Source organism: Pteronotus mesoamericanus, unplaced genomic scaffold (genome assembly GCF_021234165.1).
Source record: "Pteronotus mesoamericanus isolate MK-2021 breed Mesoamerican mustached bat unplaced genomic scaffold, CSHL_Meso_final contig_42, whole genome shotgun sequence".
In the NCBI taxonomy this organism is placed as follows: Eukaryota; Metazoa; Chordata; class Mammalia; order Chiroptera; family Mormoopidae; genus Pteronotus; species Pteronotus mesoamericanus.
In genome coordinates this window covers 14,250,751-14,276,966 of record NW_026555157.1, presented here as the reverse complement: position 1 = coordinate 14,276,966, position 26,216 = coordinate 14,250,751, and the positions used below count along the sequence as shown (strand labels likewise).

The following is a 26,216-nucleotide window of genomic DNA, read 5'->3' as shown; positions in this document are numbered from 1 at the left end:
TAATATTTTCTACTTTGGTAGGAGAAAAATACTGTTTCATTGTTTTTATCTGCAGTTTTTCAGATGTTGCTGAAGTTGACCATCCTTTTCTATGTTTATTGGACATTTGTATTCTCTGCATTTGTCTATTCAACCAAATTTTATTGACTGTGTCATATGTGGAAGGTTACTATGGTAGGAGCTGGGTCTATAGAAGCAAACAATTAGACATAGAACTTGAGGATAGCTAAGCAATAAACTAAATGATGTTTTGATAAATGCTTTGAAAGACACATGATTCTGGAGGAATGACTGGAAATGAGGTTGGTGCATAAAATAGTGGGGAAAAGAGTGTTATAAATACTAGAAATGGTATGTGTAAATGCTCTGAGGCAGGAAAGAGTTTGGTGTGATTAATGAACTGTAAAGGATACCGAGTGTAAAGAGATGAAATTGAGAGAAATAGCAGAGGCTGGATCAAGCAAAGCTTTGCAATAGTAAAGAGTTTGGATTTGATCCTAAGTGTAATGGGAAATATTTAAGGGTGTTAAGTAGGACAGAAACATCACCTGTTGCTTTTGCTGTTCTGTCAAGACTATATTGGAGGGAGGTGAGAGTGAAGGTAGGAAAACTTAAGTAAGGATGTTGTAATAACTTAGGTGAGACATGAAGGAAAGCTAAAGTTTAACAGCACTGGATGTGAAGGGTGAAAGGAAGCAGGAATTTTAATGATAGTGGGGTGGGGAAGAAATGAGAAGGCTAAGTAGACAGTTGACTTGAGAAATGTCTCTATTTTAGGAGAGTGGTTTGGGCCAAACTGTTAAATATGGGAATCATCTGATTTTAGATGTTAGATAATGCCAGAACAATAGATGTGATCACTTAGGGAAAGAGATGAGGCCTTGGAGATTCTAGCATGTAGACTTCAGGTAGAGAGGGAGAATTCAGTGAAGGATTGTGAAGGTGCGGCCAGTGAAGTTGGTAGAAATCAGAGTGGTAACTCTCGTGATTTGGCAACAAAGAGGAGCTAAGGAACGGGGATAATAGCTGCAGGGATTTATGGAATTGACGGAGGGTTTTTAAAAGGTGGAAAATACTAGAGCAAGTGTTTTTATGCTCATGGGACTGATTCAGTAGAGAAGCAGAGTGATGGAGAGCTGGGCTAACAGTGAAGTCCTTGAAGTGCGGAGAATGTGGATCTATAAGCGGAGGGTTGGCCTCTTAAGAAGAGGGGCGCTTCCTCGGTTCTAACAGGAAGAAGAAGGAGATGATATGAGCACATAGAGGCAGGTAGGTTTGTAGATTTTATGGTAGAAAGATGGCCTAAGCATGTTCTTTCGCTATTTTAAACTAGGTTGCAAGTATTCATATGAGCTATTGTAATGTATTGTGGATATTAATTCTTTGTATGTATAGAAAAAATTTTTTGTATTGTGGGACTCTTAACACTCAGCCTGCTAAGTTTGGAAAACTGATTTCTGTTGAACAGTGCTTCCTTTAGTGTGACTTTTTTTAATACTTTCAATTGCAGCAAAAATGGAAAGAGGTGGCACAAGATTGTACAAAGGCTGTTGAACTTAATCCCAAATATGTGAAAGCTCTCTTTAGACGTGCAAAAGCCCACGAGAAGCTAGACAATAAGAAGGAATGTTTAGAAGGTGAGGGTATTTTTGTATTTCCTTATGAAAATTACTAACGGCTTTGTAGTCACTGGTAAATTTATATGAAACTCTGACTGAGACTAGAGAAATCAGTTTTATTAAAAGTTCAGCGCTTCCCCAATTGAGACTTAATTTTCTGGTTTAAATTGACATTGCTGATATTTGAGTATTATCTCTGTTCCCAGCTATGAAGTTAAATGAATATTAAGATTTGTCCTGGCCTGTGTGACTCAGTTGGTCAGAGTGTTGTCCTGTAACCAAAAGGTTGTGGGTTCGATTCCCACTCAGGGCACATGCCTGGGTTGCTGGTTTGATATCTGGTCCAGGTGTGTACAGTCCCCAGTCCCAGGGTGTAAAGGAGGCAACCAGTAGATGTTTCTCCCACATCAATGTTTTTCTCTCCCTCTCTCTAAAAGCAATGAAAAAATGAGAAAAAAATAAATGAATATTAAGATTTGGAGTTTATACACTGTACATTTTAAATTTGGCATCTAATGAGCACATCAGTGTAATTCCATGAATAAGAAGTCAGAAAAGAGGTTTTAATAAGTAATAGTGTTTTCAAGATTCTTCAAGTCTTCAGTTAATATCCTGTGTAAATGTGAAATAATTTTGAGATGAATCATTAAAGAAAACACTTTGGTATTTTGCCCTTGGTATTTTTCAAACATTATTTTATACCCATTTAGAAATTATGTAATTGGTACAAAGCATGAAGTGAATTTACCATTTTTAGTAAATACTGTAAATATTCTACCAAAACTTCAATTAGAGTGTAGATCGCTGAGTGTTTTAAAGTGCTATACATTCTTCTGGGTGACATGGAGCTAAACAAAAATGTAATTTCTACAATTTAAAAGTACATTTCACTACACATTTATTAAATCTTACAAAGTTAATACCATGAATAATCAGAAGATTTAGTCATAATTATTTTTAATAACTTATTTAAAAGGAAAACCTTGTTTTATTTATAAAAGTCTGGATTGTCAAGTGAGAGTGGTTTAGAGAACATTTTGGGAAAATTTGAGGTTTTATGGTGTCGCAAACTGTGGTAGTGGGTGGAGGGAGTGTTGCTTTGGAAAAAAGAATTCTGAGTTTTGAGTGAGATCTCAAATTTATTAACATAATTTGTAGAGAGGAGGTTAGATAGATTTTAATAGGAGAAATGGAATGGGAAAAAAGACAGGATACTGGCACTAGACAGGCTATCAAGGGAGCATAACAGCAGAAAGACTTGTTTGGAGAAGCAAGGATTTGAAATTGTTAAGAAATTGAGTTCAGAAAAAGTGAACAGCCATTGTTTTAGTACTTTGAATGAAAGGTTAAAGGACTAAGGAACAACTGATCTTTTAAATTTTAAACCACTGTGTCTTAAGGTGTGACATAACCAGATGAAAACGCTATTTTGAAGCAGATTTAATTGAGAGCCCTGGCAAGGTGACTCTGGAAACAAGGAATAACCCTGAGGCCTATAAAAAAGCCCAGATGTGAGAAAGCCTCATTATGTTGATTTAGCCTTTAGTTACTGGCCCAAAGAGAATGTTCCTGGATTCCTTGTTTTATTTGCTATGTAAAATGTTAGTGCGGTGAGAAACATCACAAGTCATGTATTACAGTCCCTTTCACTTCACAGGGGAGGAAAGTGAACTCCATGGAAGTGGGATGACTTTCCGAGCTTTGAGTTTGGTCATAGAGTATTGGGTTGGCCAAAAATTCCATTACGTTCTTTCTGAACAATGGCTCTAGTAGTACATAGTTGTCTTTAACTTTGAAACGATTTTTCAAAATTGGTGAATTTTTGTGTAGCCGTTTTTACATTGAAGATGGAAGAAAATATGCAACATTTTTGGCATATTATGCTTTATTATTTTAAGAAAGGTAAAAACACACTGAGATGCAAAAAAAAAAAAAAAAAGATTGGTGCAGTGTATGGAGAAGGTGCTGTGACTGATTGAACATGTCAAAAGTGGTTTTGAAGTTTCTTGGTATTACTGACATTTTGGCCAAATAATTCTTTGCTGTAGGGCTGTCTTCTGTGTTGGAAGATGTTTAGCAGCACCCCTGGCCTCTACCCACTAGAAGCCAATAGCAGGAGATAGCCACATACTCAAAACATCCAAATCAATAAAGTTATTAGTGGAAATGAAAAATGTTTTATTTTACAGGGAAAAAAATGTAATGGACTTTTTTGGCCAGCCCAATTATAAAACTAAAGTGTTAAGAATCAGTTCATTGGAAATGAAATTGATAGCTATGTAAGGCTATGAATTTATTTGGCTTTCCAATGTAACACTGTGCCCTTTGATGCTGCTGATCATCTTTGCACTAATTTCATACTTAACCCTTGTTTTTCCATCATTTCTAGATGTCACTGCTGTGTGTATATTAGAAGGGTTCCAAAATCAACAAAGCATGTTGTTAGCTGATAAAGTTCTTAAACTTCTTGGAAAAGAGAAAGCCAAAGAAAAATACAAGGTAAATTAATCTAAGTTAGTTAATAGAGGGAGAGTATACATTGTAAGTGGACATTTCTAATTTATACTGGTTAAATTTGGGTGCAATTGTAATGATAACTGCAATTGGATCTGAATTATATTTATTTTTCTTTAAAACTTGAGTTTTTGTGGCTTCTTTTTTTAATAAGAGGTAGGCTATGTTCATTATTTCACCTGGAGAATATTGAAAGAATACATCTATATTAGGAGTTGCCAAACAATGGCCTACAGGCCAAAGCCAGTCTGCCACCTGTTTTTACAAATAATGTTTTATTGGAAGTCAGCCACTCACATTATTTTTGGCTGCTTTTAAGCTACAATAGCAGAGTCAAGTGGTTGTGACAGAGGCTGTCACAAATATATTTACTCTCTGGCCTTTTATAGAAAGTATTTGCCAATTGTGTTCTATATCATAAAACTTTTTAAAGTTGCGCTGTATGAACGGGTATTAGTTTTAAGTAGTCAGCAACAGATGGTTTAATTCAGGAAACATTTTTTAATTTTTTTAACAAAGCTCCATGGCGGGAATTTTAGAAGGGTGGGTACAAAGACATGGTCCTTGCCCTTATAGAATTACAGTTTAGTAAGGGAGACCATAATAAGCATAAAAGGCATAGCATGGTAAAGTGTCACGGAAGGCTATGGGTAGGGTGCTGTAGGCGGTCCACATCATCACTAAATAGCACTGGAGATTTTCTGCTGAATTTTAGTCTTTAGCAGTTGTTTCTTTTTTTCTTTAATCATAAACTTGCTCTTCTTTTAAATTAATTTTAACAAGCTGTTCTGTTTTTAACTTAACATTTTCAAATATTAACTGAGTTAAACAGTTAAAATGGGTTCCTTCACTGCAGGACTTTCCTGTGCTAGGATGCGTTGTGAATCTCTAGGAGGAAAACAGTTACAGTGGTTCTCAGTCTCCTTAAACTATGGATCCTTTCCTTCTTCTCAAGCATTTCATAGAACTGTTATTCCTCAAAACACTGTACGATATCTTGTTAGAGTCTCACAAATTGAACTTTGATGGAACCCAGTTTCCATGTGTTTCCTTATATATTATTACTGAGTAATTGTACTGGTTGAATTGCAGGGTGGTAAGAAAATATAAATTAGCCTTCATTTACATAGTTTCAAATCAGTTTGCACATGTATTTTCTAATCCGTATGCCACTTTGTAAACCACAAAACACTTTTCATGTTATTGTTTTTGTTTTTACAATGACCCTGTAAGATAAATAAGGCATATTTTTATTGGCATTTTAGAGATAACCAAACCAAAAATGACATGTGAAAGATCACATAGCTAGTAAGTGGCAGAGCTAGATTTATATCTTGTTCCTTTGGTACTTAAGTCCATTACTTGTAACATTATTTTCATTTTAAATTTATAACTCTGGCGAAGGCAGGGAGGTGGTGATAGCTTCATTTCTAAGCTGAAATAGAAAACTAAAAGACATTATTTACTCAGCCTCCAGTGAGCGCTATTTAAATTTTTCTCTTTTTAAAAAATGTTCTATTTAAGTTTTTCCCCTGAAGTGCTAAATGATTACCACTATATATTCATACTCAAAATCTTTAGTGAAATGCTGAAGTTAGGCATATTTGTCTCTTGGTGAGTCACCATTTGACTTAATATATTTACTTGTGTAATCTAAATTAAGATGTACTGAATCTTCCCCAGAGAGAGCACGTAGATACAGGCTTTCCTTTTGATGTCCTATTCAGTTTTCTGTCACAGTCTCATATATCCAAGATCATGAGATCATTTACTTAGCCAGGTTCCTTTCTTTCCTCCTTTAACTACAGGTATTAAATCTACCAAACTAACAGAAATGATATCTGATATACACTTTAAAATAACATATTTTCATTTAAAATTTTTTTGGTTGGATTTTGTAAATAAAGGATCCAATATATATTATGAGAGTCCTTTGGCTGATACTGTCTCTTCTCTCTTTAAAATTTTAGCATCATAATTGTACTATAAGAAAAAAATACTCCTTTAATAATGAGTACGGTTGCTATGCCAAAAAATAATACTTCAAACAGGAAATGTGATTGCGTTTGACTTTTAGTGGCATGAACTGTAATGGAGAGATCTTCAGGTGCAGTACAGCTGTAGGACAGATGGAAGCCCCTGGGATGTGGACCATTTGTAACATTTTAGCACCTGTGTAAGACATGGTCTTGAGTGGTAAACTGAGTGTTAGTCCTAGGACAGGGACCAGGAGAAGGAGATAATTTTGAGTCAGCAGTTACTTGCCTCCTGTGTTCAAGATTTCAGCTTCTTTTACTTTAACCTTTAGTGAGTGGTTCGAAGAGTTCTTAATATTTTACATCTTTGGAGAGAGGAAGGGCTCTCTCTTAAAACCTGCTTTGAGCTGCTGAGAGTGATAGCTTTACCTTTCTGCTGTCGTGTGGTATAAAGCCTAATGTTACTCAGTTATTTAAAAAAGAGACTCGAGTCCTGGCTGGTGTGGCTCAGTGGATTGAGTGCAGGCCTTCGAACCAAGGGGTTGCTGGTTTGATTCCCAGTCAGGGCACATGCCTGGGTTGCAGGTTGGATCCCCGGTGGGAGGCATGTTAGAGTAACCACACATTTTCTCCCTCTCCCTTCTCTCTCTAAAAATAAATTAGTACAATATTTTTAGAAAAGAGATTACAGTTTTTATAAGTCATTCTCAGTGCTCTACAAATGTATCTGCTTTTTTGGTTTGCATTTTCTCATTGTGATGTATTTAAACATGATTAAATTTCAGAATCGTGAACCTCTGATGCCATCCCCACAATTTATCAAATCATACTTCAGTTCTTTCACTGATGATATAATATCTCAACCCATGCTGAAAGGAGAGAAGTCTGATGAAGATAAAGACAAGGAAGGGGAAGCTTTAGAAGTAAAAGAAAAGTAAGTGTGTCAAGTATAGCATCTGCTTATTATTTTGGGGGGAGTTTTTTGTTTTCTTTTTGTTAGTTTGTTTATTTTTGCAGCCCTAGTGCCTGAATCATCTGAATCATCTAAAGAAAATCTAACTATATAGATATAAATACAATAAAAATCATATATAATGATAGCATTATTATAATAAAAATACTTCTCACATGTGTCTGTTACACTCTGAGAATTACTTATCTGGTGACTTAAGGTTTTACTGCCAGGAGTCTGCCTTGCTTTTAGGGTCCTGCATGATGTCCCCAAGTGGATTTCCAGTCAGTCAAGTGATTGCCTATATTTGAATAGGGGCAGTAACTTGAGAATTATTATGTTGTTGAATATCCAGATGTTTTAGTGCAAGGAAGTTTATAATTTATAAACCGTGAGATGCTTAGGAGTACCCAAAAGTGACTTTCTTCGAAGTTTTTTTCTGCTTGCCTAGGAAAATGCCATTCCTTGGGCTTCTTGTGTTTGCTCTTGTAGAGAGCATAGTAGGGTGCCATGTATACAGCTGGAGATCAGTGATATGGTTTAGTCTATAAGCCATCTAGCCTTCTTAATTCATTTATATTTATCAATACTTGTGTTTGCTGTTAAATCTAGCTCTCTTCTGTAAGAGAAACTATAATTACCAAAGTGACATTTTAAAGTGAATTTGGAAGAAAAGGGAATGTTACTTCCGTAGCAAAGCATAGTTTTGCATCTATGGCATATTGGAAGGTTTAAGAAAACAGATTTTTTTAAAAATTTTATTTTTAAATTTTTTTAGTGTCTCTAGTTTTTTTTTGTTTGTTTATTTGTTTTTAGGTATTTTTTAATTGAATTATTGGGGTGACATCAGTTAATAAAATTATATAGGTTTCAAGTGTACAGTTCTATAATACATCATGGGTATGTTGTATTGTGTGTTCATTACCCCAAGTCAACTCTCCTTCCATCACCATTTATCCCCCACTTTACCCTCTTTTACCTCCCCCCATCCTCCTTTCTCTCTGGTAATCACTTTGCTATTGTCTGTGTCTAAGTGCTTTTGTCTGTTTACTTAATCCCTTCACCTTTTTCACATAGCCCCCCAACTCCCCTCTAACAGCTGTCAACCTGTTCTCTTTTGAGTCTTTGAGTCTGTTGTATTTTGTTACTTTATTTTGTTCATTAGATTCCATATGTAAGTGAAATCTTAAGGAACTTCTCTTTCTCTGACTGGCTTATTTCGCTTATACTCTCCAGGTCCAGGAAACAGATTGCTTTTAATTTGTATCTCCCAATTTTTCCAACATTGTTGGCCACCTTTTAAGGGGGAGGATACTGTGCATAATTGTGCCAAGATGTTAAAATTTTAGTTAGTTGATACTCGGTCTTTTCAGGAACTTGTAGTTGGGAAAAGTCCTTGTCCCAAAAAAACTACAATGAAGTAAAGTAATACCATTATTCTAAAAGCTACATTGAGAGGTGGCGGGACATAGCTACCTCTCCCCAGAACACTAACTGGAATTGGACCAGTTTTTGAATTCCATTTTATGCCTTACCTTTATCGTTTTTTAACGGGAGCTGATTATACTTACCTTTGAGGGTTATTGTGAGGTTTAAAGGTTATGTTCGTAAGCATCTAACACTTAGGTTCTCAGTAAGTAGGAATCATTATTACTTCCATTATGATTTAATAATTATATTTTCTTAGCCTGGTGACCTGAGGAGCAAAATTAGAGTATAGGGAGCATTAGAATGTAATTGTAGGAAAGATTAGCACAGAGTTTATAAGATTTTGACCAACAACTTTAAGTCATTTGCCCATTTTCTCTATTCAGAATATATAACATGAAATGAGAAAATGAACTTTAATTTATAGTACCTGATATTTGCAAGACCTCTTTGAAGTTCATCTAGTATAAATTCCTTTTCAGTTCAAAGAAATCCCATCTGCAAGTGTCCTTAGAAGAATGATGATATTGTGGTCACTGCGTTTTAAGAAGTAGGGAAGGATGTTCTTTTAAAGCCCTTTTTTTAAGAACATCCTTTTTTTAAATGAAAGAATCTACCTTTAAATTTGCCCCTTTGATATTTCCACCTATTCTTTCTAGGTCTGTTCTTACAGGTAAAACAGCTCACCTTCTGGATGTGAGCCCTTCAATTACTGCTCTCTTCTGGTCTTGCTGATCTTCACAAAGCACAGCTTGCTTGGGTCACACCTCTTCGTTTGGCCTCTGGGGCCCTGAACTGACTTGATTATTACCTATTTCTCTGTCCTTTCTGTTAGTCATGAAATAACTGTTAGTGCCACCAACCTGCCACATATATGAAGGTGAATAAAGATTGCCTTGTCGCAGTCTGTCATTAGGTTATCTTTTCACATATTTAAATGTCCAGGCCTGGGCAGTGACCCTAGGTTTCTGCCACTGACTGCTGTTTCCTTTTTAAAAACTGCAAGGGATCAAGGAAATTCCAGTCTAAATCTGAAGCCGTGTTACCCTCCTGCCCTCCGGCAGCGCCACACTGGCCGACTGACTTGTTAAGGAACCTTTGCTTAAACTAGGTATAGTGAATGTGGTGAGTTTTAGCATTTGATCCTCTCTTAGTAAATAATTTCCTATGTTTGTTTTTATTTTCAGTTCTGGATATTTAAAGGCCAAACAGTATATGGAAGAAGAAAACTATGATAAGATCATAAGTGAATGCTCAAAAGAAATAGATGCTCAAGGCAAATACATGGCAGAAGCATTATTACTACGAGCGACCTTCTACCTGCTTATTGGCAATGCCAATGCCGCTAAACCAGATTTAGATAAGGTCATCAGTCTGAAAGAAGCTAATGTGAAGGTATGTTAAAAAAATGTGTCTGTGTGAGAAAATTAATTTATTAGGCTTTTAGATATTGTTTTGCCAATTTTTTTTTGCATTTCAATTGCCATTCTCCGAAAGGCTGTTTTTGTTGGGGAAGGAAACACACCTAATGATGATTGAGGTGGCATACTGAAACTGCAGTATGTATCAGTGATGTTTATTTCTAGCTAGGACGGGGAAGCCGCTTCCCTCCGCCTCCCCCTTGTAGCACTGCTTATGGTGATGGGCTATGTCTGGGTAGGGATAATGTTATAGGTAATCCTTTCACATACAATGTGCAGTGCAAGGTTATAAAATGCATTTAATAAAAATAAGCACATTCTTAAGATTTTATTTATTTATTTTTAGAGGGGAAGGGACGGAGAGAGGGAAACATAAATGTGTGGGTACCTCCTGAGTGCCCCCTACTGGGGACCTGGCCCACAACCCTGGCATGTGTCCTGAAAGAAAAATAAGCACATTTAATAATACATTCTAAAAGAGTTTATGATGATGCCAATAATTTTTTATTTTTAACATGAAGAAAAAAAGCAATTTCTAAAAATACAATATAGATACTGAAGTGTACCCAGTTTTTGCAGCTGTGTCATTGGAACAGTTTTTCATTTTCCAGGTGTTCTTATGTATATGTAGTTTCATAATTAAGATTAGGAGGTCTGTTGAATTATGTAAGCTTTCTATTCAGAGTAACATGACAGAACTTAGCTACCAAATAACTTCATTTCTTACCAGTTTGTTAACTCTGTGGTCTGTTTCCTTATTGAATTAAGTAATGAACTCTTGCATTTTCACCTCCAAGTGAATCATTCGTGTTTTTTGTGGAATAAAAAAATTGTTATCCAGGCCTAAGTATTTGTTAACAAGTATCTAAAAGTCTTGTAAACAGAAGTAATTACAACTAGGTATTTGTTAGAGTTCTTTTTAAAATGAGATTTTAAAACTTTAAGATATCCCAGTAATATTATCTTGAATTTTATTTCCTGCTGATGTTCCTGATGATGAAAAATATGTTCTGTTCAGTGTTTTTGTTATAATTGTGGGGCATTCTTGTTTGTTTCATTCAGGAAGACATTGATATGTAACTTTGTCTCGAGAAGAGATTTTGGAGAAGAAATCTGTATCTTGCTTTATGATCATGAGTTTTTTTTGTTTTAATGGAAAATAGTAATGATGTCTATCATATACCATGTACAAAAATTAACTCGAGTGGGTCAAGAACTCAAATACAAGAGCCAAAACTATAAAACTCCAACAAGAAAACATTGGAGGAGATCTTCATTACCTTGGATTAGGTAGTGGTTCCTTAGATATGACACCAAAAACTCAAGCAACAACAAAGAAAAGACTTCATCAAAATTTAAAACTTTTTTGATTGAAGGGATGCCATCAAGAAGTAGAAAATACATTGCACAGAATGGGGAAAATATATATAAATCATATATAGGAATAGGGGCTTGTATCCAGAATATATAAAGAACTCTTCTTAGAGAAACAACTCAATTTAAAACCAGGTAAAGGATCTGAATATGCATTTCCTCTAAAGAATATATTAAAATGGCCAATAAGGATATGAAAAGATGCTCAGCATCATTAACTGTTAGGGAAATTCAAGTCAAAATCACAATGAACTATCACTTTACACCCACTAGAATGGCTATAGTCAGAACGATAGACAATTAAAGTATTGGTGAGGGTGTAGAGAAGTTGGACCTTTCATACATTGCCAACAGGAATGTAAAATGGTAAAAATCCTTTTGGAAATTAGTTTGGGAGTTCATCAAAAAGATAAGCAGAGTTACTATGACCAGCAGTTCCTCTCCTAAACAAATATTTAACCATAAAAAAGAATGAAGTACTGATACACACTACAACACAAATGAAACTTGAAAACATTATACCAAGTGAAAGAAGCCAGACACAAAAGACTATTCTATTTTTGTGAAATGTCCAGAATATACAAATCCATAGAAATAGAAAGTAGATTGACAGATTAGAGGGGAAAATTAGGAGTGATTGCTAATGCGTATAAGGTTTCTCTTGGGGATGATGAAGATGTTCTGGAGTTAGATTATGGTGATGGTTGTACCACTCTGTGGGTACACTAAAAACGCCTGACTTCAAATGAGTGAGCTTTATGGTGTGTGAATTATATCTCAGTACTGCTGCTGTTTTAAAAAACTAAGTTGGAATAAAAAGTAGTAACGATGAACCTTTTCTCATTTTGGGCACGTAGCTTCGAGCAAATGCGCTCATCAAAAGAGGTAGCATGTACATGCAGCAGCAGCAGCCTTTGTTGTCTACTCAGGATTTTAACATGGCTGCTGACATCGACCCTCAGAACGCAGATGTGTATCATCACCGAGGACAGGTAGGTCTATTTTCTTACCAACAGTTCTGACCTTTGAACTGAGGAATTTGACACCATATTTGAGAAGGTCTTAAAGTTTTCTTATATTACTTCTGATAGCTCTGAACAAACTATCACAATGGATTACAGTTTGTTTTGGCATTTAGTTAGTTCTCCCTCAAACATTGTTCTTATAATTTCAGTATTTTTAAAAAGGAGAGAAGGAAGGCTACAAATATTGGCTTGACAGTTAAAGTTCATTTTTCAGGTGTTTCCACCTCACAGGTTTTCAGTGAGTAGAACATTAAAACATTTACTGAGCATTTTTAGTTAATGCTAGAATCTACACAATGATATTTGAGGGCTTCTTGCAATAAAGAGGCCTGGACTGTCCAAGCAGTACACAAAAAATCTTTTCCGAAAGGAGTTTTATAATCTCCATATTTGTTTTTTAGTAAAAAATATATAGTGAAGAAAACAGTTTATAATTTTAGCCTCATCTGGGGAAAACATGGCTTGATACTCTGCTTGTATAACATCACTTGTTGGAACACATGGGCTATCCATATAATAACAGAAAAGGGGATGTTCTTTCTAATGGAGAATTTTTACCCAATATTTCTGTCTGAAGGGTTTGAAGAAGTGTTGAAATTCTTAAAATTCTTGACATTTTGATTCTTACTGGTAGTATCTTAAGATTTATTTCAAAGGTAATTATTTGATGTCTGATTTGCTTTGAAATTTGAAAGTATAGAATTACCTAAAGTTTCCGAGAAGAAAGGATTTCTTGCTTAAGGGTGATCAAAACAGCCTTGCCCCCCCGCCTCCAAAATGGATTTATCCTGCTTTTTTAAAAATTGGATACTAGTTTTACGTTTAGAAGCTTTCCTTTAAAATTATAAATTTTCTAGTTCACTGTTTCTAGAAATAATTTTATAATGAATAATTATGCTGAGCTGTGATAAGGGACAGTACGTACTTAACTGTGATGCACCTTTATTTTGAGTTGTGTTTATGTGTTTTCTTTTCTTAGCTGAAAATACTGCTTGATCAAGTTGAAGAAGCGGTGGCAGATTTTGATGAATGTATTAGATTAAGACCTGAGTCTGCTCTAGCACAAGCTCAGAAATGTTTCGCATTGGTAGGTTCTACTTTCTCTTGTGTACTACTGCACATCATTGTTATTTCCCCATAGTAAACAAAAAATGAGTATCTCGTTATCTACAAAATCATCTTTTTCTTTTTCCCCCAAAGGATGGCTATAGGGGGAAAACATGTTAGTTTAGAGAAATAGAAGTGTGTACATATGCTGCTCCTGTATTTCTCTGGATGTGTTATTTGAGTTTATCCTAATAGATGTTTAACCGTCTCCTGAATAGCCCTGTTCACCCTGTTCCTCTACTGTACCTGTTACAGAGAACAAAAGAATTTTCAGGAAATAACTGCAATCATGACACCACATAACAGCTCTTTCATCTCGCCTTTGTAAAGCTATTAATATTCAGAAACACAGGGATGAAAATAAGTCCATTTATAGTGAAATGAGGTACTCCCAGCAGCTCTGTAGCTTAAGTCATAAAAGAATTATTTTAAAGAAATTGGGTCACAAACACATTTACAGTTATGCACCACTTAACAATGAGGATATGTTCTGAGAAAAGTGTCATTAAGCAATTTTGTCTTTTTGCAAACATCATGAGTACACTTAACACAAACCTAGGTGACATAGCCTAGTCCAGTAGGTACGTGTTACAGCCCGTTTCTCCTAGGCTCCAAACTAGTACAAAACAACGTGTTATTGAATCAAGTATGAGAAAATGAGGAAGTTAAGAGATGTGATAAAACATGAGGTGTATGAGGCTGCTGCCTGCATAACACAGCATGCTGTTTCTCGGCAAACTTTTTTTATTAGGTAGGAAAAGTACACGCTGAGATAACGATAAAGTGTTTAGTATAGTATAGTGAATACATAAATCAGTAACGTCACTGATATCAGTATCAACTATTAATGCACCTTTGATAGTTGTATATGCTGTACTTTTATATGACTGGCAGCAGAGTAGGTTTGTTTGCACAGCATCACCACAAATATATGATAAGGCATTGTCACGCTATTAGGACAGCTAAGTCGCTGGGCAATAGGAATTTTCCAGCTCCATTATAAACTTACGGGACCACTGTCAATAAATGCAGCCAGTCCTGTGTATTATAGATGAAAAATGATATTAGTAGATAAAGGAATGTTATTACACTTTGAGTAAAGTGATAACTGATTAGATGTAAGACTCCCCCATTTGTACACAAAGTTCAGTTCTGACAAGCTAGGATGCGCTCTTCTAGAGCACCGAACATCCTGGACTTTGTAAAGCGGCAGCCAAGTGCTGGCTGTGCGTGGTCCGTGGGTCCCCTGCTGCTGAGCCACTTCCTTGGAACCTTTTTAGATCTAAAATGCAGTAAATTATGTTAGCAGATCACCTGCCTTTTTGGAAGTATTTTTGTAATTTCGTAGGACTTTTGTAATACGTTAATGTTCTATGAGTTTTGAGTTTTTGATTTGACAGGACTGTTTTGATTTTTTAAAACAGTATCGCCAGGCATATACAGGAAACAATTCTTCACAAATCCAAGCAGCTATGAAAGGTTTTGAAGAGGTCATAAAGAAATTTCCCAAGTGTGCTGAAGGCTATGCACTGTATGCCCAGGTAAATGTGCTATTTCATATGTTTTTAGTTGTCAGTCCTTTTTAAAAGATCTGTACTTGTATGCTGAGTCCCAGCAGGGAAATCAGAAAACAGTGCTTCCCTGGATGCGCCTTGATGCAACTGCCATGGCAGCAGATGGCTCTGTCCCTCCTCTGATTCTCTGGGCCTGCAGGATGGTCCTGAATCACCTCAGCAGGGGCTGCTGTGTTACACAACTTAGAAACCATGACCCCAAACTCATAACATGGGGAAGCTTAAGCAGAACATTTCCCTCATGTTTTCATTTGGATTGGATTTGTAAAATCTAACTTAGGAAATTTTACTACTGTATTTTGCCGTGCATGATGTGCTCCCATGTTTTTATATGCATTTTACACTGGATTCTTATACCCATAGTACATAATCTTCGTAAATGGCAAAATACAATATATTCAGTGGGAGAAAATGTGTCCAGAAAGGGTTTTGTTTCAGTTTGACCATTGTCTTTTTAAATGGTTACATAGGCTGTAACAGTCCATTTTTAACTCTTTGGTTTGTCTTAAAATTCTTGAATTAGGATTGAAGCTTTGGGAAGTATGTTTTAAATTTGAATTATTTTCACTTTTTAATTGTAGTCTGAAATCTTTGAAACTTATTCCTTTTAAATCAGCCATTTAAATAAAAATTGTAAGCTTCTTATGGCCACAGTTAAGACTTTTTACTCCAACTAAATGATTTCTGAATGACTGTTTTAGTCTTTAAGTTAAAAGTTGCTTTTGGTATCTGCATAAACCATCCATCTCCATGCTCTGTATAATTTTTTTCTCTATCCTTTCTTTTTAATTCCAAAGAAATGTTGTCACTCCCACCTCCATAAAGTTCCACAGGGTAAACTTTTGTTGAGTGTTTATTATGAGGGTCTTTAATAGTTCTACATATCACTGTATTATCAGAGATCAAAATTCTGTAATAATTCTCTGGAGCATGAAGTAAGCCTAGAGTTTCTTTAACTTTAGTTAGAAGTAATCTTATCTATTCAGTCTTTATTCTTACATTTCCTAGGCAAGATGATGGTAATTAAAAAAAAACCAAAATGAAACTCTGGCTGCTGACTACCTGTTCTTAATTAATTGAGAAAGCATGTGTTGCATAAGATTTTATAGAATGTATAGAAGTTAAAATAGGACCAAATGCATGTTATAATTGTGTGCCTTTTGTATTGAGTAGGTAAACTGTGGCTTATGCCTTATATTAGGAGCAAACCAGAAGGTGACAACACACTGCATCAGTGAAATGAAATCCAAAAAGGCTTTTTTGGGGCAAATGTCTGTATGCAGCTAAAAGAGCAAAGCCAGTGAATAGATTTTTAAGGAAAGCAGCGTTAGGAGCCGCCCTGGCAGAGCTTTCCTGATGGCGCCTTTCCTTGTCACGGTGCTTACCTGCAGGTGCGCGTGGGCTTGCTCGAGCTGTCTTTATTAGCGCTAGCATTGTGACAGTCTCTTTGCACTCAAATGTCTGTCCTTTGGCTTCTCTTCTTATTTTTGCTTCACTATATATGTAATTATATGTAACTTTATATATGTACCTATACACACATGTAGTTATAGTTACACAGTATAACTTTTTTTAAAAAAGACTCAAAGTTAGGGCTTAGATGCTGGCCAACTGTCAGAGTTACAGTTTGCATGTGATCTGGTATCCACGTAACCAGCCCTTTCATTTCTGCCATGGGATTTGCCTTAAAATAGTTTATTGTAGCTGCTTTTTTCCTTTAATCAATTTTTACGGAATGACTGATAACACTTAACACACATACCTGAAATCATCCTTCCAAATGAGTATTGTCTTTAAACTCCTTTAGGGTAAATTTTGATCAATTACGAATAAGTGGCATGAATACACCTATTAAAAGCTGATGTTAGAACTGGCACCGAGAGGGGAGATTTTATGTATTCTACAGTTTACCACATTGTTTGCTGTTGGATTTAACCACTTGTCAAAAATAGAGGACAGTTGATTTCATATTTATAACAACGTCATGTAAAATGCCCAACAATTAAGTTGTAACATTTTAAATTAGTTTGTATTGCCCAAACATCATAATTTGGTAAGAAATGAATAAATGAAATAAATTTTAATAATTAATAATATACTTCTGTTTTGGTTAACAGTTAACAATATAACTAAAGTATCTTCTTATCTAGGCATTAACAGATCAACAACAGTTTGGTAAAGCTGATGAAATGTATGATAAATGCATTGATTTAGAACCAGATAATGCAACAACATATGTTCATAAAGGGTATGTATTTTTGTGGTTCTCTTTGTTCCAGCTATTAGAACTAAATTTTTTGCATAGTAATAAGATGGATTTCTTTTGGTCATTGACTAAGGGGACCATGGTGTAGAATATCAGTGAGTTAATTGACAAATTTATTAATCCTGTGGGTAGCTTCACTGTTAATTTTTCAAGTTTTATTTACATTTTATTCTTGTATCGCAATTAATAAGTGTACTGTCTTCACTCTTCCTTAAGGATTTCAGTTCTGAACATCCTGTCAAATGTTAACTTTTGTCAAAATAGGAGACATGTAAAATAAGCTTTTCCTGTTTTTGTGTACTTGAATTATCATAAAAAAGAAAGTTAAATTTATACGAAGTAAAAAATTACAATTTTAACTTAAAATTAAGTTAAAATTAAGTTTACACTGTTGGGACACTTACCTTTATTTTTTATTGAGGTATAATTGACATTATATTAGTTTCAGGTGTATAATGTAATGATTCAGTATTTGTATTTATTGTGACATGAGCCCTGGCCAGGTATCTCAGTTGATTGGTGCATCTTCCCCATAAGCCAAGGTTGCGAGTTCAATACCCAGTCAGGACACATAGGAGAATCAACTAATGAATGCATGGATAAGTGGAACAAATTGATGTCTGTTTCTGTCTGTCTCTGTCTCTCTCTCTACCACCTTCCCCTCTTTCTCTCTAAAAAAACATCATGTGAAATGATCATAATAAGCCTAACATGTTATACATGGTTACAGAATACTTTTTCTTGTAATGTGAACTTTTAAGACCTACTGCTGTCTTAACAATTTTCAGATATACACAATACAGTATTCTTAACTATAGCTGCCATGCTGTACATTACATTGCCATGATTGACTTACTTTATAACTGGAAGTTTGTACCATTTCACCCACCCCTCACCCCCTGCCTCTGGCAACCAGCAGTCTGTTCCCTGTATCTGTGGGTTGGTTGGTTGGTTTAGATTCTACATATAAGTGAGATCATACAGTATTTGACTTTCTGTGTCTGACTTACTTCATTTAGCATAATGCCTTCAAGATCCATGCATGTTGTTGCAAGTGGCAGGATTTCCTTTTCTATGGCTTAATATATTCCTCTTTGTGTGCATGTGTGTATGTGGGTATGATGCCATGTTTTCTTTATGCATGCATCCATCACTGGACACTTAGGTTGTTTCCATTGACACTGTTTTCATAATATGGAATTTAAAATACAAAATGAATATAATTGAGAAATAAAAACAATTTGATAATCATTACATACTGTTTTAGGTTTTTTTCCTTGTAAATTAAATTTTATAGATTCATTGAAGGGAGAAATTGAGTCATGCACTTAGGTTCCTGTTGATACTGGCCCATGGTCACATCTGACTGCCTTTTTGCATTTGCAGTTTACTTCAACTTCAGTGGAAGCAAGATCTGGATAGAGGTTTGGAGCTTATCAGCAAAGCTATTGAAATTGACAGTAAATGTGATTTTGCATATGAAACCATGGGAACTATTGAAGTACAAAGGTAACTTCTAGAGTCTGTTCTTAGGAAATTTAAGGCAGCTCCATAGATACATTATTTTTTCATGCATCTCATTAGAGATATGTTACTGTCAATATCCATTAAGTTTTAAGTCTTAATATATTGGGCCTTTTGAGGAAAGCTTCCCTCAAAAACTTCTGCTTGCCTTGTTTCATTATTTTTTCAATTTAAAAGCCAATTTAAAAGTTAAGTCAAGCATATGTATTACAGAGGGAAACTTCATCTTTTTCTAATTACTGCTGTGTTCTTTCCTCTTTTCACCTGTATGCCTCCCCCTGGAGACAGAAGCCTGCAGTGTGCGTAGGCAGTGCATGTAGCATAAGGACTGGTAGCCAGGTTGCCAAAAGATCTAGATCCAGCTACAAAGCAGCAACCTGACAAATGACTGGGCAAGTTGCCTTTAGAGTGTTTTTCTTTAAAATCAGGGAATCGATAGGATTTTTTTGCAACTCTCACTTCCCATAATCTTGTTTTGTACATATGTTTATCCAGAGTTGTACTTAAGATTTACCATTAATAGGTGACAACTGTTTACGCCATAGAATTCAGTGTAGTGTATACCATGTTAATACTGGAGTTGCCATCCGCTTGAGCATCTACTCTAAGGCCAGGTACTGCACTTGAGGTGTTTCCCAAATTCTATTTCAGTTGATCTTCATACCAATCTTTGAATTTAAAAGGTGGAGATTATATGATCCTCAGTGTAATTAAAAAGTATAGACACTGATGTTCAGATTGGGTAAGTGAGCCAAGTCGACAGCACATGAGCCCATTATTTCACTGATACCAAAACACTGATCTTGCCACTATTGCCTGTCAGGAACTGGTAGGAATTGTCTTAATTCCCTGTCATTCAGCCCTTCCTGGGGTTCTGTCTGCTCCAGAGTAGGCAGAATATATATATAGGCTGATGAAAATTTTTGTGGTTCTTTTGAACCATTCAGTACTGACAGTCGCATGTAAATATTAAATTATTTCTTAATTGCCAGTTTGTTAATGGGTAAAAGTATTCTTTTATTAGGATAGGATGGGGTAGTGGTTCTTAATCTTTTTTGAGCAAACCTGTAGATTTCTCTTAGAATAATGTACATATAAAAACACTTTGCATTTAAGTTATTCAGAGAGCCTGGGTAAAGGACTCCTGACTTGTGAGGTTTGATGAATTTTATTCTCGTAATTGAACTTTAAGAAATTCATTGTAAATCCTGTCTTACAAAACAAGTAAATGTGAATGGATGAATAAAATGGCTAATTCCCCTAGGATTTAGCAAATCTAGTGTCTAACATCTGAACTCCTTAAAAGTTTTTTTTAAGTAAGTGTATCATGTAGCCATCTAGTGTAGTAGGAGGTTAGTTATCCCAAAAGTACACTGTACTTATATGGTAGGGACTTAAGTATTGTAAGATTACATGCATGTATGCATGTATACACAGCAAATCCTAGTTACTTAAAACAGCTCGTGGTTCTTGGTAGGTATTTATATAAAGTCAAACCACACTTAGACTGTAAGAGGTAAGTTATTTTTTTTTTGACCAAGCATATTCACCCGTTTACTCAAAAATCAGATAGCAATTAACAGGCAATTGTCCTTGGTTCTAGAAAATGAGAATTTTCCATTAGGATCTAGTAAGATTGTATACAAATGCCTGGCTATGCACAGGATGACAGCAGAACTACAGGAACACTGGGGAGGGGGCAGGAAATAGTTTTCATGAAGATATGAGCTTTGAACTGTGCCTTAGAAAGGTGAGAATTTGCTTAGAATAAAGCAGAGGCAACAGACCATCTGAACATCACGTGCAGCTTCGGGTGTGTATAACACAGTAAGACACGGCCCCTGAATGCCACTGCTGTTCTGTGAGGCTGTCGCTTCTTTCTAAAGGAGCGTCACGATACAGGAGCAGCACATAGAGCTTAGAAACAAGACAGGAAGATTGTCAAGTCATTTAATTTCTCTCCTCTCACTGTTCTTTTCTATAAAATAAGATTATAAGAGGTATAATAATAAGCATATCATATTTATAATTGTAGCTAAGATTCATTGAGCTTTTTGTATGTGCATTGTTTTGTTATAAAGAAGCATTTTACTAGAATCACGGTTGAAACTTACTGGTCAGATTCTGTGTAAACACTTACTAACTTCGTTGCATTCTGTGAAGTGCTTGTTGAATGAAACACTTACAATGTTTGTTCTTTTAGAGGAAACATGGAGAAAGCCATTGACATGTTCAACAAAGCTATTAACCTGGCCAAGTCGGAAATGGAGATGGCTCATCTATACTCGCTCTGTGATGCTGCCCATGCCCAGACAGAAGTTGCAAAGAAATATGGATTAAAACCACCAACATTATAAAATAGGGGGAAGGAACATGACCCTCTTTTTAGAAGTTTACCCCCTCTTCAACTGAACCCTAAAGACACTGTCAAGAACTGTGTTGAATGGTGGAACTCAGTGTTTCCTGTTGTGCTGCTGTCGTTCGTTACATCTGTCCCATGTGCATAGGTGTTGTGGGAGTGGCTATTGAAGGAAGTGTGCCGTGTTGCAGCTTTTATTCCCTGTGCAACGAATGCCTAGAACCTGTTAAAGGGTTGTTAAAACAGTTGCAAAGAGTACAAATGATAATTGGCCATGCAAATAAAAACTTTGATTTGTTGATTTGGTTTTTTTTGTTTGTTTGAGGAGGGCGGGGTGGGGGGATGATTACGTTCTGGATGATTTTGTCTGTGTGTGTATGTGTAATAAAAGTATTTCGTAGCATGTTTTTAAATTAACATAGTTTAAGTGCTGTAAAATAGGTTTCTTTTAGATTCACTTAATCTCTTAAAGTTTTGTGTTTTTTTAAGGAAACAAATTAAATGGTGATTTTGTTTTTAAGGCAGCAAAATTGAGGGACCCTTTAAACTATTGTCAGCACGCACAATGGCTTTAATTCTGCAGAAAGTTAGACTCAGTGGCGACTGTTAAGCCTTTTGACCCCTTCTACTCTAAAGGATAAAGTATATCATTCATAAAGGCCACAACAGCTGATTTTTGTAGTATTCATAAATTATACAGAAGTAAATATTCCGATTAATACATGTGCTGGAAGACTCCTGTAACAGGTAAGGTGAAATGGAAGTCTTTTTAATTGCCCATGGCTATTTTCTGTAATACATACTATTAAATAGTGTACTTTTTAAAGAAAATGCAAGTTGGTTGTATGTATAAAGATGGAGTGTGATATGTGGGAATATTTAATTAGCTTAAGATTTCTAATGAAAATGTGGCTGAAGGTTCAAAAAGGATGTAATTCTTGGAGCTAGAAGCATAGTATTTTCTGACTTTCAGTGCTTCAATTATGGCTAAACGTGCTCCAGGAATTTTGAGCCAGTATTTTCAAAGATGCTGAGGACATGGGGAGCACGTTCCAGTTTTGAGTTAACCTTGGTCTCTGGGTCTGACTGCCCACATCTGTCATCACTAGGGATACTGACAGCAAATCTCGATTTTGTTCATTTTCTCTCTTTGCTGTATCTTCTTACTGAGGAATCACTTTGTTTTCTCCAGTTGTCATTTTTATAGACTATCCTTTAGCTTCTCTGCTGGTGGTTGTGTTCTCAAGGGGTTTCCTGTTTTGGGGTGGGAAGGCTTATTTAAGTCCGAGAATAATAAACATCAAGCCTTTGGTTACGGTTTTCTGGAAATGAAGTCTAATTATAATTAGAGTTTACATTGCTGGGAGTAAAGGAGCATTTTACCCCTCTTTTAAAGGGTGCTTTATCCAATTGAAACCAAAAAGATTTTGCCTATAAATGCTATCGTTTTAGAAACTTAGAAATGACTCCCTTCCAAAGTAGAGTCTGGAAAGCAGCAAGGGGGCCTCCAGTTAGTGGGGCAGTTAATGTAACGCGGTGGATGAGAGGATGAGAGCTCTGCATTTTCGTTCTTAAATTATGCTCGTACGATCACCCCTGAATACAGAAATGTTCTACATCTCTGAACCACCTCTGATTTTAAAAAACGGTTTTTATTTGCATGGCTGTGTTTACATGAACACTGACATTTTCTTCTACTCTTCTCCCTTCCTACCCTTTGGGGTTGGGTAGAAAAACACACAGAGGAAACTGAAGCATGTGCCATTCAATACTGTCATTCCAAATCCTCACAGACTATTGCCTGTTCGGAAAAAATATTTTAACCTGCACTGAAAGCTGCATCTGTCTGTATCTTTACTTTTGTAAATGACCTCACATGTAAATTCACCAAATAAATGTTACATTCAAACTTTTCTATCTATTCTTGAAATCTATTTGTAAGTCCTAATGAACTGATAGAATGTATGGTCCCCCCAAAAATAGCCACATCTTGACTCTGGAACCTGTGATCGTCACTTTATATGACAAAAATAAGCTTTGTAGACATAACTCAGTAAAAGAACTGAGCTGGGAAAATTCTCTTTAATTATGGAGAATTTACCATTTGGGTACCAAAGACTGTATACCATGTGGTGTGGAAACACAGATGAAAATAAATTCCTCTAGGACTTGAGGGATAACTAGGATTTAGGTAAGGATCTTTATGCGTGATGGGAAACAACCAAAACTTTTTAAACATCTAAGTGAAGTTCAGCATGAGTCTGAGCTGAAAATAAGCCATCCTAGTTTAAAGTCCAGCAAAATGTTTTGTTTTAAGCTGGTGAGACACCAATAGTAGAGCTACATGTTTCAGAATTACCAGAATATATTTAAGACCATGCCTGTTGATGAGAATACTTGAGGACAAAATTAAAACTGAAAAGTGTGAAAATAAAACTTGGAACCATCAACATCTAAGGGACAAAGAGAGCAGTGAAAAGGTGATCAGAGAGCTAATAGGACCAGGATCACAATGGTGTTAGGTCTCAGGGAGGCAACATAGCTCTGCAAATAGACCTTTAGTCATCTCTGCCAGGGGGGCATCAGTGGGACGGTGAGGGCGGAATCGCCTGCAGGCGTCTGACGCCGACTGCAAGACAGGACTGAATGGAAATGAGTCCTGTAAGAAACCGGGTGGAAGAAAGGTTTTTTACACTCACGGTTTTTGTTTTGAGGGAGAAACTTTGAGAATCAATCTACAGACACAATAGTAATAATAACTGAACACAAAGGAATACATTTGTAAACTTTAAAATATTTCAGGAAGAGGCAGAATCGCACCACTTTGCCCATCCTGCTCCTCCATTCTTCCAGATTCTATTTCATTTGGTGAATTAAGAACCAGATGATGAAATAATCACTGAATTAAGTATCCTTGTAGTTATTCGCTGTATTAGTTTTACACTGTATTAGTCAAATAACTGTAGGTCTGGGGCTTAACTTCTTCATTCCTGCTTTTAACAAGACCATTTTATCCTAAAGTGCATTCTCATCAAACAACTGGCTTTATCCTCTAATCTTCACCCAAGAAGAAACAGCTGGATGATGATAATTTGGTGAAATATAAACTGTAACACAACGGTAAGGCACAGAGGAGCAAAGTCCACATGAAGCCTGCAGCACTGGCAATATGTTTGGTCAGTGCAAACATCACAGAAGACACATCTTTGCCCTTTCCTTCCCTTGGCTTTGTCAAACCCACTGACCACCAAAGCCTAACCAGTTGTGCTGAAGAGGCAGCGTAAACAGACAAAACTGGAGCGGGCGGAGCACTACTTTGAGTCTCAACTCTTCTTTAAGCCCCTTTTCACTCGGTGTACTTTGCACAGACCTAACTTTTGATGGTAGCAAGGAGTCCTCCCCTAAAAACCCACTTGATGTCACAATCTGACTCCTACTTAGTCATTTTAAACCCTGTAATGTTAGTAATTTCTTCATCTGCAACAACACCCACTATGTTAGCTTCAAACAGCTAGGTCCAAGTCAAGCAGCACACCCTGATGCATTTCAACAAAATCACCCCGGAAGGGAGTCACTTCAATTAGTTAAATCTGTTACTGAAACTGCAGGTGACAGATTCCAACATGTGAGAGCAGACTTCAAAGTATTCAAAAAAAGCATTGCCTAACAATAAAATGTCTGCGTACAGGGCAATGAGTTAAAATATTTTCTAAATACTTTAGATTGTAATGTTCTTCCACTTAAAGAGGAACAAATTCAGGGTTCCTTCTGATCAGCTATCGCAGTCTCAATGGTGAAATTGGGCCATGTTCTACATACATTAATTACACCGAGGAACAAAGGATAGGATGACTATGACTCTGGGAATGAAAGCCAGAGCAGAACAGGGCAGTAGATTGAAGTGTTGCAAGGAGAGAAAATGGTGAATCTAGAATTCTATCATCAGTAAAAGTAGCTTCTAAAAGTGAAAGCAAAAATTTAAACATTTTCACACACAAGCTGAAAATCTGCAAGCATACCTACATTTTAAGAAATGTTGAAATACTTCAAGCAGAAGGAAAATTGATCTATACAAAATGAGTACTAGAGATGGTGAATATGTCGATAAACAAGGTGTTTACACACTTTTAATATCTTTAAAAGATTACTGCCTATTAAAGTGAAAATAGTATTATGGGGTTCATTCATATGTTGAAGTATGACAATACAAGGGGGTGGGGGGTGAAATGAAGTATGCTACTGTTAAATTCTTACATCTCGGTAGGTATATACTTGAGGGAAGACTGGGAATGTTAGGGATGTATACTATAAACCCCGAACAATGAAAATAACAAAGAATGGCTTATAATCCAATAAAGGAGATAAAGTGAATCACAGAATGATAGTTAATTCATAAAAAGAAGGAACTAGGAAATGAATAAATGGGATAAATATGAAATAAAGATACATATATTTAAATCTATCCATACAAATAAGCACATTAGGCATAAAATTTGTCTAAACATCCCAAGTAAGAGGCAGAGATTGTAACTGAATAAAAATGCATGACCCAGCTGTATGCTGCATACAAGAAACGCACTTTTAATATGAAGACACAAATAGGTTAAAATGAAAAGGATGGGAGATCAGCATCCTTTTCCCTCTTAAGTGAGAGGATTCCATCATTTACCCCCTTAAATCTACAAGTCAAACAACTATAACTCAACAAGGGATGCAGTATTCCAAAAACACCTGAAAGATCTACACACTGAGACATCTAAAGGTGGCTGTATTGAAATGAGTAGGGGAGGCAGGACAAGGGAAAGACAGACGATATGCTGTTGACATGGTTCAGTCCAACCACGGCTCCAGTGAGCCTGGTAGCAGTGGAAAAGCTGGGCTGTAGCCCTCACACTAGGCCTGAAGTTTAAGGAGCAGAAGCACTTCCCTTCAAGAAAGGCATCCTCCTTCCCCCCTCCTAATCAGGGCAGAGCCAAGTAAAGGCGGCGGGGAAGCTTAAATAAAACAGCGGTGCCAAAAGCCTTTTGTTAAGGGGTGCGGGAGAGCCACAATATTGTGAAGTTGCCTCTTATGCCCA

The 26,216-nt window shown here is 36.1% G+C and overlaps 2 protein-coding genes across 3 annotated transcripts in view; one reads left to right on the top strand and one right to left on the bottom strand.

The window, feature by feature from the left end:
• TOMM70 (translocase of outer mitochondrial membrane 70) overlaps window positions 1-23,009 on the top strand; it is a 35,732-nt gene extending 12,723 nt beyond the window's left edge. The window contains exons 3-12 of the mRNA XM_054577365.1: window positions 1,511-1,637; window positions 4,009-4,118; window positions 6,895-7,043; window positions 9,677-9,884; window positions 12,142-12,276; window positions 13,289-13,396; window positions 14,841-14,957; window positions 17,141-17,238; window positions 18,643-18,765; window positions 20,984-23,009. Coding sequence (XP_054433340.1) covers window positions 1,511-1,637; window positions 4,009-4,118; window positions 6,895-7,043; window positions 9,677-9,884; window positions 12,142-12,276; window positions 13,289-13,396; window positions 14,841-14,957; window positions 17,141-17,238; window positions 18,643-18,765; window positions 20,984-21,137 — 1,329 coding nt within the window. The 3' untranslated portion in view covers window positions 21,138-23,009. The remainder of the gene's footprint in view (window positions 1-1,510; window positions 1,638-4,008; window positions 4,119-6,894; window positions 7,044-9,676; window positions 9,885-12,141; window positions 12,277-13,288; window positions 13,397-14,840; window positions 14,958-17,140; window positions 17,239-18,642; window positions 18,766-20,983) is intronic.
• Window positions 8,655-26,216, bottom strand: part of NIT2 (nitrilase family member 2) — a 48,211-nt gene continuing 30,649 nt past the window's right edge. Inside the window, exon 11 of one of the 2 annotated variants that reach the window (XM_054577369.1) lies at window positions 8,655-8,757. The gene's annotated coding sequence lies outside the window, so the exon portion shown is untranslated. Of the gene's footprint in view, window positions 8,758-10,274; window positions 10,349-26,216 lie in introns of those variants that run through there. The other variant, XM_054577366.1, reaches the window with a different exon arrangement.